A 16,020-nucleotide genomic window follows, 5' to 3' on the forward strand; every position below is an offset into this window, starting at 1 on the left:
CATGTCTATAAAGCCGAGAGAGCCCGGGTGTAGAATACAAGTGTTGGGGAGATAGGATGAAGAAAAACCCTGCCTGTGCCTTAGAGCTTATATAAAGATTTATTTTCAAAGAATTTTTTAAAATTTAATTTAATTTATTTATTTAAATTTGACCAGAGACAGACAAAGTGAAAGAGAGAGAGAGAGGGAAAAGTGAGAAAGCAAGCCACCAGGTCTGGAACTCAAGCAGTGCTCGGCCATGTGGGAATCCAGTGCCCTTAACACTATGTCACTTGGCAGCCTTTGCTTGTGTAGAGATCTTAATCTCTGCCTTAAGAAAACATAAGCAGCTACTGCAGGACTTTTAGAAAGGAGATAACATGATAAAATATACATTTTTTAAAAAATTTATTTAATTCTTATTTTATCATAATCATTACATTTTAATTTGCCACAGGGCACATACCTTCACCAGAGAGAGAGAGAGAGAGAGAGAGAGAGAGTGAGTAAGCAAGCTGCCAGGTCTGGGACTTGAAACTGTGGTTGGCCACGTGGAAGTCCAGTGCCTCGACCACCACGCCACCTGCTGACTCCCAGCTATGCATTTTTTAAAAGGTCATTCACTACAGTTTGAGGATGAATTGGAGAGAAGCAGGACTGGATGTGAGAAGACCAGTTAGAAAGTCATTGCTGTACTCATCATGAGAGATGATGGTGACTCACATCAGCAGGGGTCTGTGGAGATGGAGAGAATGGACCGATTTCAGAGATATGTGGAAATGAAGTCAATAGGATTTGGTGAAGGATTAGATGGGGGCATAGGAGAGAGAGAGAGATGAAAGATGACTCCTGGGTTTCTGGCTTGATTACATGGATGATCATGGTCTTATCATTGAGTATGGGGTGCTGAATGGATAGGTGGGGTCCTGCAGGAATCATTAGCACCTATAAAATATGTTGATATTTTAAGTGCCTTTGAGTGAGTTATTTGGAGATGTCATGTATTCACATGGTTGTTCAGGTTTAGAGAATATATCTGAACTGAGAAATGGATTTATGAGCAGCTACACAGAGATGGTAATTCAGTTTTCAGAAATGATAGATTGCAAAGGGATAGACTATAATGAAAAAAGAAGGCCCCTTACTGAGTCTTAGGAATTGCGTTACGTAGTAAGAAATTTGAGGGAGATGAGCTTGCAAAAGGACTAAAATAAGTAGTAAGAAGTGGTAGGTAGACACGCCAGGAGTGGGCTAGATCTACCTAGTATATTTGAGAATTACTGTTTTGAATATTATCGAAAGTTAAATATGACATCCGCTTAAAAATGTCCATTAGATGTGTTACCATTGGGGGGTCATGATTGAAATTAGCAAGGGTAGGGCCAACAGGTGGCTTGGTGGTTGAGACACTGGATTCCCGCATGACTGACTGTGGTTTGAGTCCTGAACCAGGTAGCACTTGCTTTCTCACTTTTCCACTCTTTTGGTCTCTGTCTCTCTCTGGTCAAATAAAAATTAATTATTAATTAATTAAATCATTAAAAATAGTTAAAGAAATTAGCAAGGGCTGTTTCTGTGGAGTGATGAGGGTAGAAACCAGAATGGCATGGCTTGAGCTATGCGTGGAGATGAAGAAATGGCAATAGCACTTTAAAAAGATGGGTTCGAGAATTTATATGGGAAAGAGGAAGGTGTTTAGGGAATGTGGGGCCAAAGAAGGAAAAAAAAAAAAAAAAACAAGTGTTTCTGAGTGTGAGAATTGAATCTATTTACTAACTTATGGGAGTGATCCCTTTGAGAAAAAAAAATGGTTGAATATCCAAGAGGGAGAAGGGATAAGTGGTTACATAGAGGATTTACAACTTGATATTACCTAATTCTCTATGCAGTACATCTTGAAATGTATTGATTCGATTGAAAAAGTATAAATTATTATAAGTTGAGCTATAAATTATTTTTTTCTGCCATGTACAGATCTTTAGCAGCATTATATTTTATGATGATTATGTAGCTGCCTGAGCTTGTCAAGTCAGAAAAATATTACTTGAATACATAATGTCTTTCAATACAATTCAAGTAGTTGTCTCTTAAAGTCTGCACTGAGATACTGTTAATTTATGAATTAATTCTATGAATTAAGTCATGAATTCTAACTAAACTCGGTGGAAGAAAATATTTAACTTGAGCAAGGAATTTAGTGACAGTCTGTCCCTTAGCCATGAAAAAATTAAACTTAACCTAGGGGACCAGTGAAAATCAAATGTAGTTATTTGTTACTTCTTAACCAAGTTAAGTCTTCATGTCATTTATATCATGTAAGAAAATTTCAGCTCTTTATGACATATTACTTTCTTATGACATTGTTATCTGTACACATGTGCACATAAAAATAAGAACTCTATTTATGTGTCGTGAAATCCTGTGATGTGTCTTCGCAACTTACACTGAATTGTGAACGATTGCTCTTAGTTCGATGGTACCATCTTGTAACAGTCACACAAGGCTTACTTCAGTGACTGTGCCACTTAATCTTGGCCTTCACCTCTTTAAGCTTCATTTTCCTTACTGATATAGTGGAAGGAATAGTGTCTACCACAGAGGTTGTTGTGGATTTTGCTGTGTAATGTATAGGATTCCCTAGTGCAATGCCGAAGCTTGTAAGAGCCTGGTAAATGTGAGTTCAGTTTATTTTGCTTTCTGACAGCAGCAATAAAAACAAAATAATAAGGTTTATGTTGCATAGTCATATACTGAATTTAAAGCGATGTGCCTAAGTGGAAAACATACAATTTTGAAAATAGTGACATTTCCCCATCGAATTGCTTTAATAGAATGTATGTGCTTTAAAATGAAGTCTTTTGTTGAGATAATTCTAAGATATCTTCTGTGCAAAATTATAATAACTACCATTTATTGATTCCTTAACTTTCTTCCCAAAACAGGCCAGCCCCTTTGTATGTGTGCTTACTTATTTAATGCTCATATCAATCTTCTGAGGGCTATACCTCTACCTTAGTTACTTAGGAAGGGACAGCCAAGCTGAGAACCCACGGTTACCTGATACTTTAAAAAAAAAAAAGTGATTAATTTATTTATTTTACATACTTTCACTGAACATCATCCCAGCATACAAAATGTGATTTTCCAGTCAGCATACACTGTGAAGTGGCTTAGTCATACATCTTATCATCAACAAATAATTTTCTATTTCTTGTTTCTTGTATATAGCATATATATATATATATATATATATTCCTTGATTCACAAAATGTCTTAATTAATTGAAATACTTTCAATAGCGAGTTCAGCTAATATATACATAACTGTGAACACATTGACTTTAGGCATGAAACTCTGTGAGTAAAATGAATAAACTATGAAGTAGCACCTATCTGAGGCTATATAGCTTACTGTGGTCATAACACAGTATTTTTAAGTACGTTTTTTAATTTCAAGAAAGGTAGTTTTAGTTTTAATAAATTAAAATAAAAAATACTTAACCACTGCAGTGTATTGTCTCTTTGTAGACGTGCAAGATTGGAAGGATGCTAACCTTCCAAGATGAAGGTTATGTGTGTCTTGGGGGTTAAAAATGAGTTTGTTTGTATATTTTAGTGAATATGCTGAGTTCTTTCCTTCATGTTCATTCCTATTTCAACCTCAATCTCCCCACCCAAACCCCCCTTTTTTTTCTTTTTAGGTGACAGAAGGAAAGCAGGATCTGGAAAGAGCATCACAGTTGGCTCGTAAAATGAAGAAAGAGGCTGCTTCTCTCTCGGAGTGGCTTTCTGGTACTGAAATGGAATTGGTGCAGAAATCCACTTCAGAGGGCTCGCTTGGTGACTTGGATACAGAAATTTCCTGGGCCAAAGTAAGTCACAGTTTCGATGAACCATCAGTATCATGCCAGCGTAACCTGTGGCACTTGTACCAGGCAGTCTGGGTGCTGTTTCCCTCCATTCCATATTAAATATTGCTTTTCCCTTTCTCATCCTTTTTTACATTTCTCTGCCCTAAGAAGAATATTTTGAAAACAATGACTTTAACAAGATATGTTTGTGTCAATTCCAAAAACATTAAACTCACATGGATCATGATGGCTTTTAGAGGCATTATGCTTGGGTGGGGTATAAAACATTGTATAAGGTTGTCGGGAAAGCCGTATGTATTTTTCTATGCAAAAATTCATCATGACTTTCCTGACAACCCAATAATTAACCACTTTCAAAATCAGTGACCTTTTTTGAGTATTCAATCTTTACACAGTATTGTGCTTAATTTCATTCTTCCCTAATAACTTTTGTTTCAATAATTAATCTCCCTATTGCAACTAACTTACATAAAGAATATTAAAAGGAAAAAAAATACAAGTGCTTTCTTTAGCCCAATAGTTAATTTGAAATCAGAGAGATTTGAGAGTTGATTTGCTAATTTGTATCTTCTGAGGTGGACAAAGAATTGAATGGAGTACAAAGTCATTCTCTTGCCAAGGCATTTAAATTGTTTTCCTAAATTTATTTTCTAAGATAAAAGTAAGTATACTAGAAAGAAGTACTGAAAATAAGGACTAGCAGATGGTGTAATGGTTATGTTACTGGACTCCCAAATGGTTGGGTATGGTTTGAGTCCTGGACCTGGCAGCTTGAGACTCACACCAGGCACTTGCATGCCCAAGATCCAGGAGGAGAATGGAGGAGAAGGGATTGTGGCATGGCCATCCCTCCAGCGGGTGATTTGTCACTTTCTGTCTTCTAGCACGTACCCTACAGCAAAAATCTCTCTTAAAAAATGTTGAAAATAAATTATTGTTACCATGACAGATATTTATGTAAAGCCATTAGTATGAGCTTGGACATTGACAGATGTCACTGTGGACCTTCAAGAGAAGGATCTGTTAGGTGGTGGGTGATCCAATATCTGTTTACTTTGAAGCTCTCTAGAGATGATGCTTGAGAGTAAGACAAGATATTAGTCGCTGAAAAGAATAATCCTTGTTTGAAAATAGTTCATGAGAAGTGTGACTATGCTATTAGCTGTGAGAAGAGTGAAAAGGAGACGGAGAAAGAGTTGTGTGGGGGAAGTCAACATTGCAAGTCATCAGAGTATTGTAGATGAATGCAAAATAAAGGCACCAAACTTAGTTTTTGTTAAATTTAAGTTCTTCAAAAAAATATTATCTTTCTTTAGTACACTTTGAAAATCATTATTTTTTTTATTAATAACAGGAGTCATATATGTAAGCCATTTGAATGAATTTTGCATAGCATGATACAAAACATACAGGAAAGAACGTTTTCAATAACCAAAGAATACTGGGTTATCTTAATTTTATTTTAGGACTGTATTAACATACACAGGCACAAGATAAGATTAGAGCCTTACCTTATAAAAGAGAATATTTAAACCTTGACTCACTTGTGAATTTGCAATTCCTATACTTTTCAAAATGTGATTTAATGTTTAAATATCAGCTTGAGTTGCTTGAAATGATTGGTTTAAATGTTGGTTTACAAAGCTGTGACCACTTAAAAGGGGGGCAAATATGTAGGCTAGATATGTGCATGTTGCTTTTTAATGGAAAGAACTTTGAAATTTTAATTTTGGAACCCTATTCTCTCTCTATGATTCTGTGACTCTATGCTTTGCTCCGTCGAACTTAGGAATGTGAGAATCACATCATTATACCATTCAGAATATTATCTTTGCATATTATTACAAATTGTAAGATTTACAAGTTGTAAGATCAAAGCTTAGATTTACTGTTTTCCAGCAAATTACTTACTTAAAGTGAAATATTTGTCACAATGTTTATACAGCAGATTATATCGTAAGGCATGTAGTTGCATCCTGTAGATTGCAGATCGTTATAGTACACATTGATAGTTTCTCTGGTAATCTAGGAGATATACTCATGAGGTTTTAAAGAATTATTAGTTCTGGGATTTCTGTGCTGTGTAGCTCATATTTACTAAAAATGAAATTAATTCTTTACTTTTAGGGTTATGATGAAGATAATTGATGTTTGTGTGGAATAAATGTAACTTATACTTAAATGAAATAATTACATTTCCACATTTGAATTTACTTCATTCTTTCATATTCACTTAACTAAACATTTTAGCTTTTATGAAGAACTTAAGAACTCTCACCATATTAGTATATTAAGGAGTTTTTAAAATCTTTGGCATATTGTGAATGATCTAGGGAGTCACAGACTACTGTTTAGACGTGGAAGATAAGACTGTATAAACTTTTGTAATGTTCTGAGAGATAAAGTGGGTCTTGTTTTTATCTTCTAGAATGTTCTGAAGGATCTGGAAAAGAGAAAAGCTGATTTAAATACCATCACAGAGAGTAGTGCTGCCCTCCAGAACTTGATTGAGGGCAGTGAGCCTGTTTTAGAAGAGAGACTTTGCGTCCTCAATGCTGGGTGGAGTCGAGTTCGCACCTGGACTGAGGATTGGTGCAATACATTGATGGTATGAAAATTTAATGATGAAATCTTCTCTTCTTTTTAATGATTTAGAAATGAATGCGATTTTGGGGGCCAGCATGTGGTATAGTGGTTAAGGTGCTGGATTCCCATGTGGGTGATTGTGGTTCAAGTCTTGCACCTGGAGGCTTGAAATTCATGTCGGGCACATATGCATGTGTGCCCAAAATCCCAAGAAGAGAATGGAGGAAAAGGGATTGCAGCATGACCATGCCCCTGGGGAGTTGACTTCTTGCTTTCTGTCTCTCTGTCTCTGTCACTCCAGCAAGTGCATGTGCTGTATCTTTTTGGTGTGTCAGAGTAATGTTTTGCTTGTGAATTAATTTTATGAAGACTACATTTTATTTTCTCATGAAAAAGGTAGTAAGTAGAAAGAATTCAGTACCCCTCTTCTAAGAAATAAAATATTTATGGTATACATAGAAATATGCGCTTTAATAGTTTAGCAAATATACCTTTTGTGTTTTGTTTTAATGATTTCATATTTAATGTTATTTTGACGTGAACATGAGGTACTTATAGAGTATATAGTCTTTATAGATGTTCTAATGCTGACTGTACAAATTAAGAGCACAAGTTCCATCATCTCATGGGCAATGTAAAAACTTTGACAATTAGTCATGTGGCCATTAGTCAAGTTTATTAAATGTTCTCTAAGCCTCAGTTTTCTCATTTGTAAAATAGGTATTACTAAAATTCCTTCCTCATACACTTTTTGTGATGAGTACATGAGTTAAAACACATAGTGCTTTGGGGTTGGCAGGTGGTGTGGTGGTTAAGGGCTCTGGACTTCCATATGATTGACCATGGTTCAACTACTGGACCTAGTGGCTTGCTTTCTCACTCTCTCTCTCATTCTGTCCCTCTCTGGCCCAACAAAAATAAATAAATAAAATAAAGTTAAATAAAATAATTCTTTAAAAAAACATGTACTGCTTTAAGTAATTATACATAAAATAATCTATTTTAAATATAATTATGATGACATTCGTGATCATTCTAAATGTTATATGTTAGTCTTTTGTTATACTATTATACTGTTAATTATTTTATGGAAATATTGACCATTTAATTTTCACAGTGATTTTCTGTCCTTCTCATACTGACAATGCATATAGGGCAAGCCCAACTTACCCTACCATAGAATAAATTGTCATTTACAAATAATTCTTTTATTCTGACAAGTCTGAGATAGTCCTCTTATTAAAATCATAGAATTAGTAAGTAATGGATAGAGACAAAAAAATTTTTTTATGTGTTTGGGCATTTGTACAAGTCATTAAGGATGTGTAGGGCAGTGAAGATTATGGGCTTAGGTCTTGATGTGTCATAGATTCATTTCCACAGTCTATGATTTACCATCAGCATAACCTCAGGTGAATTATTTAATGTCACAAAGCTTCAATTTCCATATATATGGAACAGAAATCTATAGCAGTAGAGAGAAGAGGAAGAGTAGATACCAGAAGCTGCATAGAGGTAAGGGGTATGTAAGCTGCAGGGAGGGGTTGGGAGAAAATGATTAACAAACACAAGAATGTATATGAAAATTAGATAGGTTATGGAAGGGTAGACCAAAGCAGAGTAAAAAATGTCCTTGACAATTCAGTAAATACTTCCCCCCACAAATCATAGAACTATTATTTAATGTGTGCATCATAATGTAATGTGCAGTATTGAGCAAAATGAGTGTGTCTATACCCTTGATCTGAGTTATTGCACACTGTGATTTGCTATTACACGTATGCCTTGAACACCACACTGGGGTTCAGCAAAAAAATGGCATGGTGGTAAAGGTGTGGTTCAAGACACAGACCTGACAGCTTGAAATTCACCCCAGGTGTATGTACATGCTCAAAAACTGGAGAGGAGAATGAAGGGGAAGGGACTACAGCATGACCATCCCCCAGGAGGTGATTTCTTGCTTTCTGTCTCTCTGTCTCTCCAGCGAGACGCACCCTATAGCAAACATCTCTCAATAAATAAATAAATAAATAAATAAATAAATAAATAAATAAATAAAAAAGCAAACCCAAAAAACCAAAAACAAAAAAAACTACACTATATCCCACTAAGATGTACAGTGATTATCTATAAACCAGAAATCATAATCAAAATGCACTGGGAATGAAAGACAGTAATAAAAAGAGTATTATAAATATTTAGAAGTATGGGTCTATAATAATGTAGTTGTTAAATGTTGACTATAATAATGATTATGAGATTATAGGCTCAAAGACTACATCATTAAATGTTTTATATTTTCTTTTTTTTAATGATTACTAGCTTTATTCTGCATTATTAAGACCCTTACTCTGTATTCTTCAGTCTGTACCTTCTGAATTCTTATTTCAATTAATATCTTTCAAGTTCTATTAGAACATTTGATTTCTTGCCTTACAAGATAAATAAGTCTGAGGCATATTTATTCTTCTTAGAATCCAGGTCACCGTCAAAACATTTCACTTATTATTTATTAGTTTACATTTCCTCTTAAAAATTATCACTCCACATTATAGTTATTTTTTTGGCCAGGGGCCATGTACACTTGCTGGAGAGAGACAGAGAAAGAAGAGAGAGAGAGAGAAAGTGATGAAACCCCCTCCATGGATATGATCAGACTACAATTCTTCTCCTCCAACTCTCCCTCCTCTAGGAACTTTGGGTATGCATGCACATGTGCCCCATGTGTTTTTCAAGCTGCCCAGTCCAGGACTTCAACTGTGCAGTTGGCTGTGTGGAATCCAGCCTCCTTTAGTACCACGCCACTGGTTGGCCCAGTTTGTTTCCTTTCTAAACCTGTATTATTTTATATGTTTTTCTACTTTCCTTTTCCTTTGAAAAATAGTTCCTAAAAGGTATAAATTGTATCTCACCATCCCCAGTTTGGTCAAGCTCTGACTTTTTCCCTAGCCTCAACAAGTGCTCTGTTATACCTGCTTAACTGTTTGCTTCTGTTTTCAAACCTATTTTTTCAGTCACATCCTATGTTTTTTTTAGGTATAAAATTAAGTTCTGGTGACACTGAATGAAAAAGTAAAGCCTTTGTGTTTTAAACAGTTATGTCTATTGGGTAGGCAGAATCTTATAGATTCATATTTCCATCAAACTTGCTAAAAAATATTCATTGTAATTTATGATTTCAGATTATCATTATACAATTATCATTCTTTTATATTATTTTCTTAAATGAGTTTAAAAAAGTATGATGAGGGGGAAAATGAGATCAGTCTTAATATAAAAGAAATAAAAGACAAATTTGAAATGAAATTGAAAAAGAAACTTTCACTTTTTGTTCTATTCCAAATTTTATTGTGGTGAGGTCTAATATAAAATATATTTAAAAAGTTCTTAACCACTGCTGTGCATTTTCAGGAATGAGATTTATTCACTGAAGAACTTTGCAGAAAAGTGGAAACCCTTTATACATTTCACATAGAATTTACTCTTTGAAGGTCTTTTAAATCTCTTCTAAGATTATTTCCTTAAACATTTCATATGATTGTGTCAGTGTTTCATTAATTCTTTTGCAGACCCATCAGAACCAGCTGGAAATATTTGATGGAAATGTCGCTCACATAAGTACCTGGCTTTATCAAGCAGAAGCTCTGTTGGATGAGATTGAAAAAAAAACAGCAAGTAAACAGGAAGAAATTGTGAAGGTAGCAAATGATGGATTCATGAACATACAATTTGGTGGGAGAAACTAAGGTCTCTAAGGAGTCTTAAGTGAACAGCTCTTACTCTAATTGATCACGTGGAAATCTTTTACTTGGAATCCCAGGCATTTATTTAAACTACCGTTAATTTTTTAAAGATTATTCATTATTGTGATTTTTAACTTGACCAGAGAGATAGAGGGAGAGAGAGAGAGAGAGAAAGTGTGAAAGCAAGCCACCAGGTCCGAACTTAAACCGTGGTCAGCCATGTGGGAGTCTAGCACTTCAACCGCCATGCCATCTGCCAGCTCCTAAATTATCTTTAATTCTAAGTAAGCAACAAACCCATATTTGGTTTTGATTTTTTCCATTTGATAACTTCTTTGTTTTCTTTCAATTAGCGCTTAATATCTGAGTTGGATGATGCCAGCCTCCAGGTTGAAAACGTCAGAGATCAAGCCATTGTTTTGATGAATGCCCGTGGGAGCTCAAGCAGGGAGCTTGTAGAACCGAAATTAGCTGAACTGAATAGAAACTTTGAAAAGGTGTCTCAACATATCAAAAGTGCCAAAGTGAGTAATGGTATTTTTATAGAAAACCATTTTTCCTACAGGTACGTATCTAAATCACAGATGATGATGTATTATATACATCAAAAACATAAAACTTATTTCAATCACTTTTACTTTGAATGAAGTCTTTATATTTATTTATTTGTGATTATACATATGAGAGAAAGAAAAAAGGTATTAGTATTGAAGAAAAATAACCCATCGAAGAAAAGATTTCAAAGATTCAATCAAAGATTAGAATTGGCTATGCAATGGTGACACTAATTTCTATGTTAATTATGATTTTTTTTAAATTTATTTATTTTTTTTTTGGTATAGGGCTTGTATGTGCTCCAGAGAGATTCAGAGAGAGGAAAGATGAGAAATCACCCTCTGATTTCGGTGATGCTGCAATCCCTTCTCCTCCAGCCTCCTCTCAGGTTTTTGGTCACGTGCGAGGTGTGATTTTTCAAGCCACCACGTTGGGGACTTGAACTGTGCTGCTGGCCATGTGGAAGCCACATGCCTGAACCTCCACACCACCTACTAGCCATTAACCCATTAGTCAATAGTCATACTTTATAGATTGTTCACATTGCATACACTTTTTTTTGGAGAGGTTTTTCTATAGGGTGCGTGCACTTGCCAGAAAGAGAAAGAAAGAGAGACAGAAAGCAAGAAATCACCCCGCAAGAAGGGATGGCCATGCCGCAATCCCTTCTCCTCCATTCTCTTCTTGGGATCTTGGGCATGCACGTTCATGCACCCAGCATGAGTTTAAGCTACTGGGTCCAGGACTTGAACCATGGTCGACTATATGGGAGTCCAGAGCCATTATGCCAGCTCCTGGTCCCGCGTTGCATACACTGTTAACTATTTTTTTTTTTTTTAAGTGTTTTGCCATAAGGTGTGTGCACTTGCCGGAGAGAGACAGAGAGATGGAAAGTAAGAAGTTACTTCCCCTGAGAGATGGCCATCCTGCAACCCCTTCTCCTCCATTCCTCTCTCATGATTTGGGGCACCCACGTGCATATGTGCAATGTGATTTTCAAGTCACATTTGGGTCTGGGACTCAAACTGTGGTTGGCCATGTGGGAATCCAGTACCTTAACCACCATGCTACCTACTGACCCATTTTTTTGTTTTTAACATGTTGACAGATCTAAAAGTTACAGGTAATTTCACAATTCAGATCAAATATGGAGAGATGCTACCTAATTTTGTAAATTTAAAAAAGAACTTTACAGATTTAATAGAGTAATAAATAAGAGCTTTCTTTTAAATAGTTTATTTGTAGTACTATGTTATGTTTCTACCTGCGTCTGTATATGTATCTTTCTCATTCGTTTTATGAGTGGAAGAAAGGAAATATTTTATTGTAGTATTCTCAAGACTTGTCATATAGTGGCTACTCTGTAAATATTAAATTGAAAAGATAAAAACATTTTGATGATTTGGAGGAGGAAAAGTAATAACTGACTTCAGGGTCATTTGAACCAGGCATTCAGTCTGATTTATAGTTCTGTTTTTACGGGATCTCAGTTGTACCCATGGGATGGCATTGTTTGTGTGTTCAGTTAATTCAACCTCAAGAGAGTTGTGTTGTATTTTCAGAGAGGGAAGAATCTCCTTTTTTGCCTGAAGTAATCTTGTGCAACTTTACTTTAGTTGACCTATATGATATAGTAAACCCAATTATATTTTGTAGCCTGCAAATATACTTAGGTTATTCACAACTCACCACTTAAAGAAGACAAACAAAAATCTTGCCTTAGCTTTTGTCTTTTTTGGCCTTGATCTAACTTTCTTACTTTCTTACCTAAGCTCATTTTATTCTTTTCAATAGTTCTATGGGGGATTTTCTTGTTATAAAAACAACGCACAAGATACTGGGTTGGGGTGAAAGTTATATAAAGAAACAAAATTACCATTGTCTTAAAACAACCTCTTAAAAATTTTCATATATATGTCTATTATTTTTCATATGTCTGATATTAAAGTATTGAAATTGTATATTGTTTATTGTATTATTGTTTGACATGGTTTTTAATAACTATATTGAATTATATTACCTGTTACAATTTTCTAAGTGACTTTCCACTTTTCTTGTGCTCTTATAAATATATTTTTTTAAGAATTATTTACTTTTTATTTATTATTATTATTATTTTAAAGTTTTCTATAGGACACATGCACTCACCAGAGAGAGACAAAGAGAGAGAGAAGGAGAGAGAGAAAGCAAGCTATAGGTCTGGAACTCAGACTGAAAGTTGACCATGTGGGAGTCCAGCTCCTTAACCACCATACCACCTGCTGACCCCAATATTGTATTTGTTAAAGTTCTTTTATACGGATCTTTTTTTACTCATCTCTTAATATGCTCTTACAATCACTTATTAAGATTCCTTGAAATTATTGCAGAATTTATGCACATAAAGATTGCTAAACTGATTTTTCAAATAGTCCATCAGAAAGTTTGTGCTGGAACCAGCAGATGGAGTAATGGTTATGTTGCTGGACTCCCATGTAGTCAATCACAGTTCAAGTCCCAGACCTGGTAACTTAAAACTCATGCTGGGCACGAGTGCATGTGTGCCCCAAATCCCAAGAGGATAAAGAAGGAGAAGGGATTGTGGTGTGGCCATTCCCCTGGGTGATGATTTTTCTCTCTCTGTCTCTCTGGTGAGCACATGTGCCCTCTAACAAAAACAAACAAACAAACAAAAAACAAAAAGAGAGAGAGAGAGAGAGAAAAGAAAAGAAACTTGGTGCCAACTTGTACTTCTGTAATCAGGGTGTGTGAGTGCTAGTTTCCCTGCACTTAACCAACATTGGATGTTATTTTCCTGTATTTAGTTTTATTAAAATTGTTATCTTAAGTTTTAGTTACATAAACATAAAATTTTTCTATAGACATCATCTGGAAATATTGCATGGAGAAATACGTATTTCTTTGAAATTTAGATTTCAAAATCCAAGTAATGTTCTACTGGGGATTGTTAATAGGGAGATCTTCAGTGGGGTGTCCCTTTGAGAAATACATATTTTCTTGAAGTTTAGGTATCAAAATCCAAGTAATGTTCTACTGAGGAATGTTAACAGGGAGACATTCTTTGGGAGTATTTCTGTGGCCATGATGGGGTAGTTTTTGGATCATGGCCTTTTTCATACTATGGTCGCATGGGGTCTGCACATCCACCAGACAGTGGTCCAGGAAGCTATGGTTTCCTGGCCACAGTTTGGAGGAAAAGTGTAAATAAGAGAGCCCACATTGATTCAATAAGTGATTACTAATGAGTGATTTAAATTAACGTCAATTTAGATAAATGCTAGTTTCTTTCTTGACACCCTGTCTGATGAATGATGGAAGGTCAAGTCAAGAATACATTTTGAGAGAACTCTTTTCCTTCTACAGTTGCTGCTTGGTCAGAAACCATTGTTATACCCATGTTTGGTCACCACTGAAACAACTGAGGCTGGTGTGCATTTCTCTGACTTGGAAAAACTAGAAAATGATATAGAAAATATGTTAAAAGTTGTGGAAAAACATTTGGAAATGACTGAAGAAGATGAAAAGGTTGGTTCAAGATTTTCAAAACTATGGTGTTCTAATTTTTATTCTCTGTTAATTATATTTTATATCAATAATGTTTACCATTAATCTGTCAGACATGATGGAATTGATCCAATTGTGATTTTCTGATGAATGTCAATGTAAGATTTCTCAAGTGGGGACCAGTAGTTTGTGTAATGGCTATGTCGCTGCACTCCCACGTAGTTGACCGCGGTTCGCGTCCCGGACCCGGTGGCTTAAACTCATGCTGAGTGCATGTGTGTGCATGCCCAAGATCCTGAGAGGAGACTGGAGGAGAAGGGATTGTGATGTGGCCATCCCCCCTGGGGGGTGATTTCTCACTTTCTGTCTCTCTGTCTCTCTCTGTCTGTCTGGCGAGCGCACGTGCCCTATAGTAAAAACCTCTCCAAAAAAAGAGAAAGATTTCTCAAGTGATTTATGTAATGCTTAAAAGCATCAGATACACTTTCTGACTAAGGGTAAAATTTTTAGTGATATCTAACTTTATAAAAATACTTTAGTATTATATAACATTATCAATGCTAGCTAAAATAGCTTTGAAATATTTTAACTTCAAATGAAAATATTTTAAGAAAACATGAACATTTTAATTATTCAGATTAACATACTTTGACTAACACTTTTTCATAGGTTAATTTTTCTATTTACTAATGGTAATCACTTACTAATAGCAAGTGATTCTATGCATTTTTCTTTTGAGTAAAGTTTTTCTGTTTCAACATTCAGATGGATGAGGAGAGAGCCCAGATTGAGAAAGTTTTACAAAGAGGAGAACAAATGTTACATCAACCCATGGAGGATAATAAAAAAGAAAAGATTCGTTTGCAGTTACTACTTCTGCATACACGATACAACAAAATTAAGGTATTATGATTGGGGGAGTCTCTGTTGTATTTAAATAGCTTATTCAGCTCTTGCAGTTCAGATGTAAGAAGTTGCAGTCATGGACACTTTCATATTTAATATTTCAACAAGTTGGAATGTTATCTCTTTTCTAATATGTACTATACCTATATTTTTGGATGAGGCAAGACTCAAAAAATTTAATACTATTATTATTATTTTAGCTATCTCTTTTGGATTTCTGATTGTGTATTACACCTAAAACAAATCTATTTCTTTCACAAATTGCTTCTTCTTTCAATTCTGTATTTTATTTATGGAAGATTTGTTCATGCCAAAAAACATTTTATTTACAAATATCTAAATTTGTGAAACTTAATACTATGATTTATGCTTTAGAAAAATATTTACCACCAGTTCTCCTTTAAATGGCAATCTTCTCAGCTGCATTTGAAGTGTGCTGGCTTTCCTTTGGGGGGGGAGGCTCTTTTCTTTGGTTACCTTTTCTAGTTTTATTCAATAATTTTGGAATCCCAGTAGCTTCCAGTCCCTTGACTTTCCCATTGAATGTTTCTATCTGTATATGATTCTAGTATGAACTTGACCTTCTTTTTCCTTCTTCAACCTGTGTTCCCTATTTTATTCATATTTTAGTTACTTTCCAAACTAGCTACTCAACTCCATGTAGAAACCTTAACATCATTCTCAATGATTTCTTGTTCTTTACATAACATCAAGTAGGGAAGAAAATGGTTGCATCTGAATGAAGCAAGCTACAAGTCTAAACATGAAGTTAGATATAACCCTCCCAGTTTCTTGTTTTTATATTTATTATTAATTAATTAATTAATTATTTTTAGGTTTTTGCCATAGGGAACACGTGCTCACCAGAGAGAGGGA

The 16,020-nt window shown here is 35.1% G+C and overlaps 1 protein-coding gene across 1 annotated transcript in view; it reads left to right on the forward strand.

Annotated features, from left to right (window-relative positions):
- Positions 1-16,020, forward strand: part of UTRN (utrophin) — a 645,934-nt gene that overhangs the window by 265,716 nt on the left and 364,198 nt on the right. Inside the window, exons 34-39 of the mRNA XM_006161924.3 lie at positions 3,680-3,850; positions 6,279-6,458; positions 10,006-10,134; positions 10,533-10,703; positions 14,098-14,259; positions 15,004-15,141. Coding sequence (XP_006161986.1) covers positions 3,680-3,850; positions 6,279-6,458; positions 10,006-10,134; positions 10,533-10,703; positions 14,098-14,259; positions 15,004-15,141 — 951 coding nt within the window. The remainder of the gene's footprint in view (positions 1-3,679; positions 3,851-6,278; positions 6,459-10,005; positions 10,135-10,532; positions 10,704-14,097; positions 14,260-15,003; positions 15,142-16,020) is intronic.

This window comes from Tupaia chinensis, unplaced genomic scaffold, assembly GCF_000334495.1.
Source record: "Tupaia chinensis unplaced genomic scaffold, TupChi_1.0 Scaffold139457_1, whole genome shotgun sequence".
NCBI lineage: Eukaryota > Metazoa > Chordata > Mammalia > Scandentia > Tupaiidae > Tupaia > Tupaia belangeri.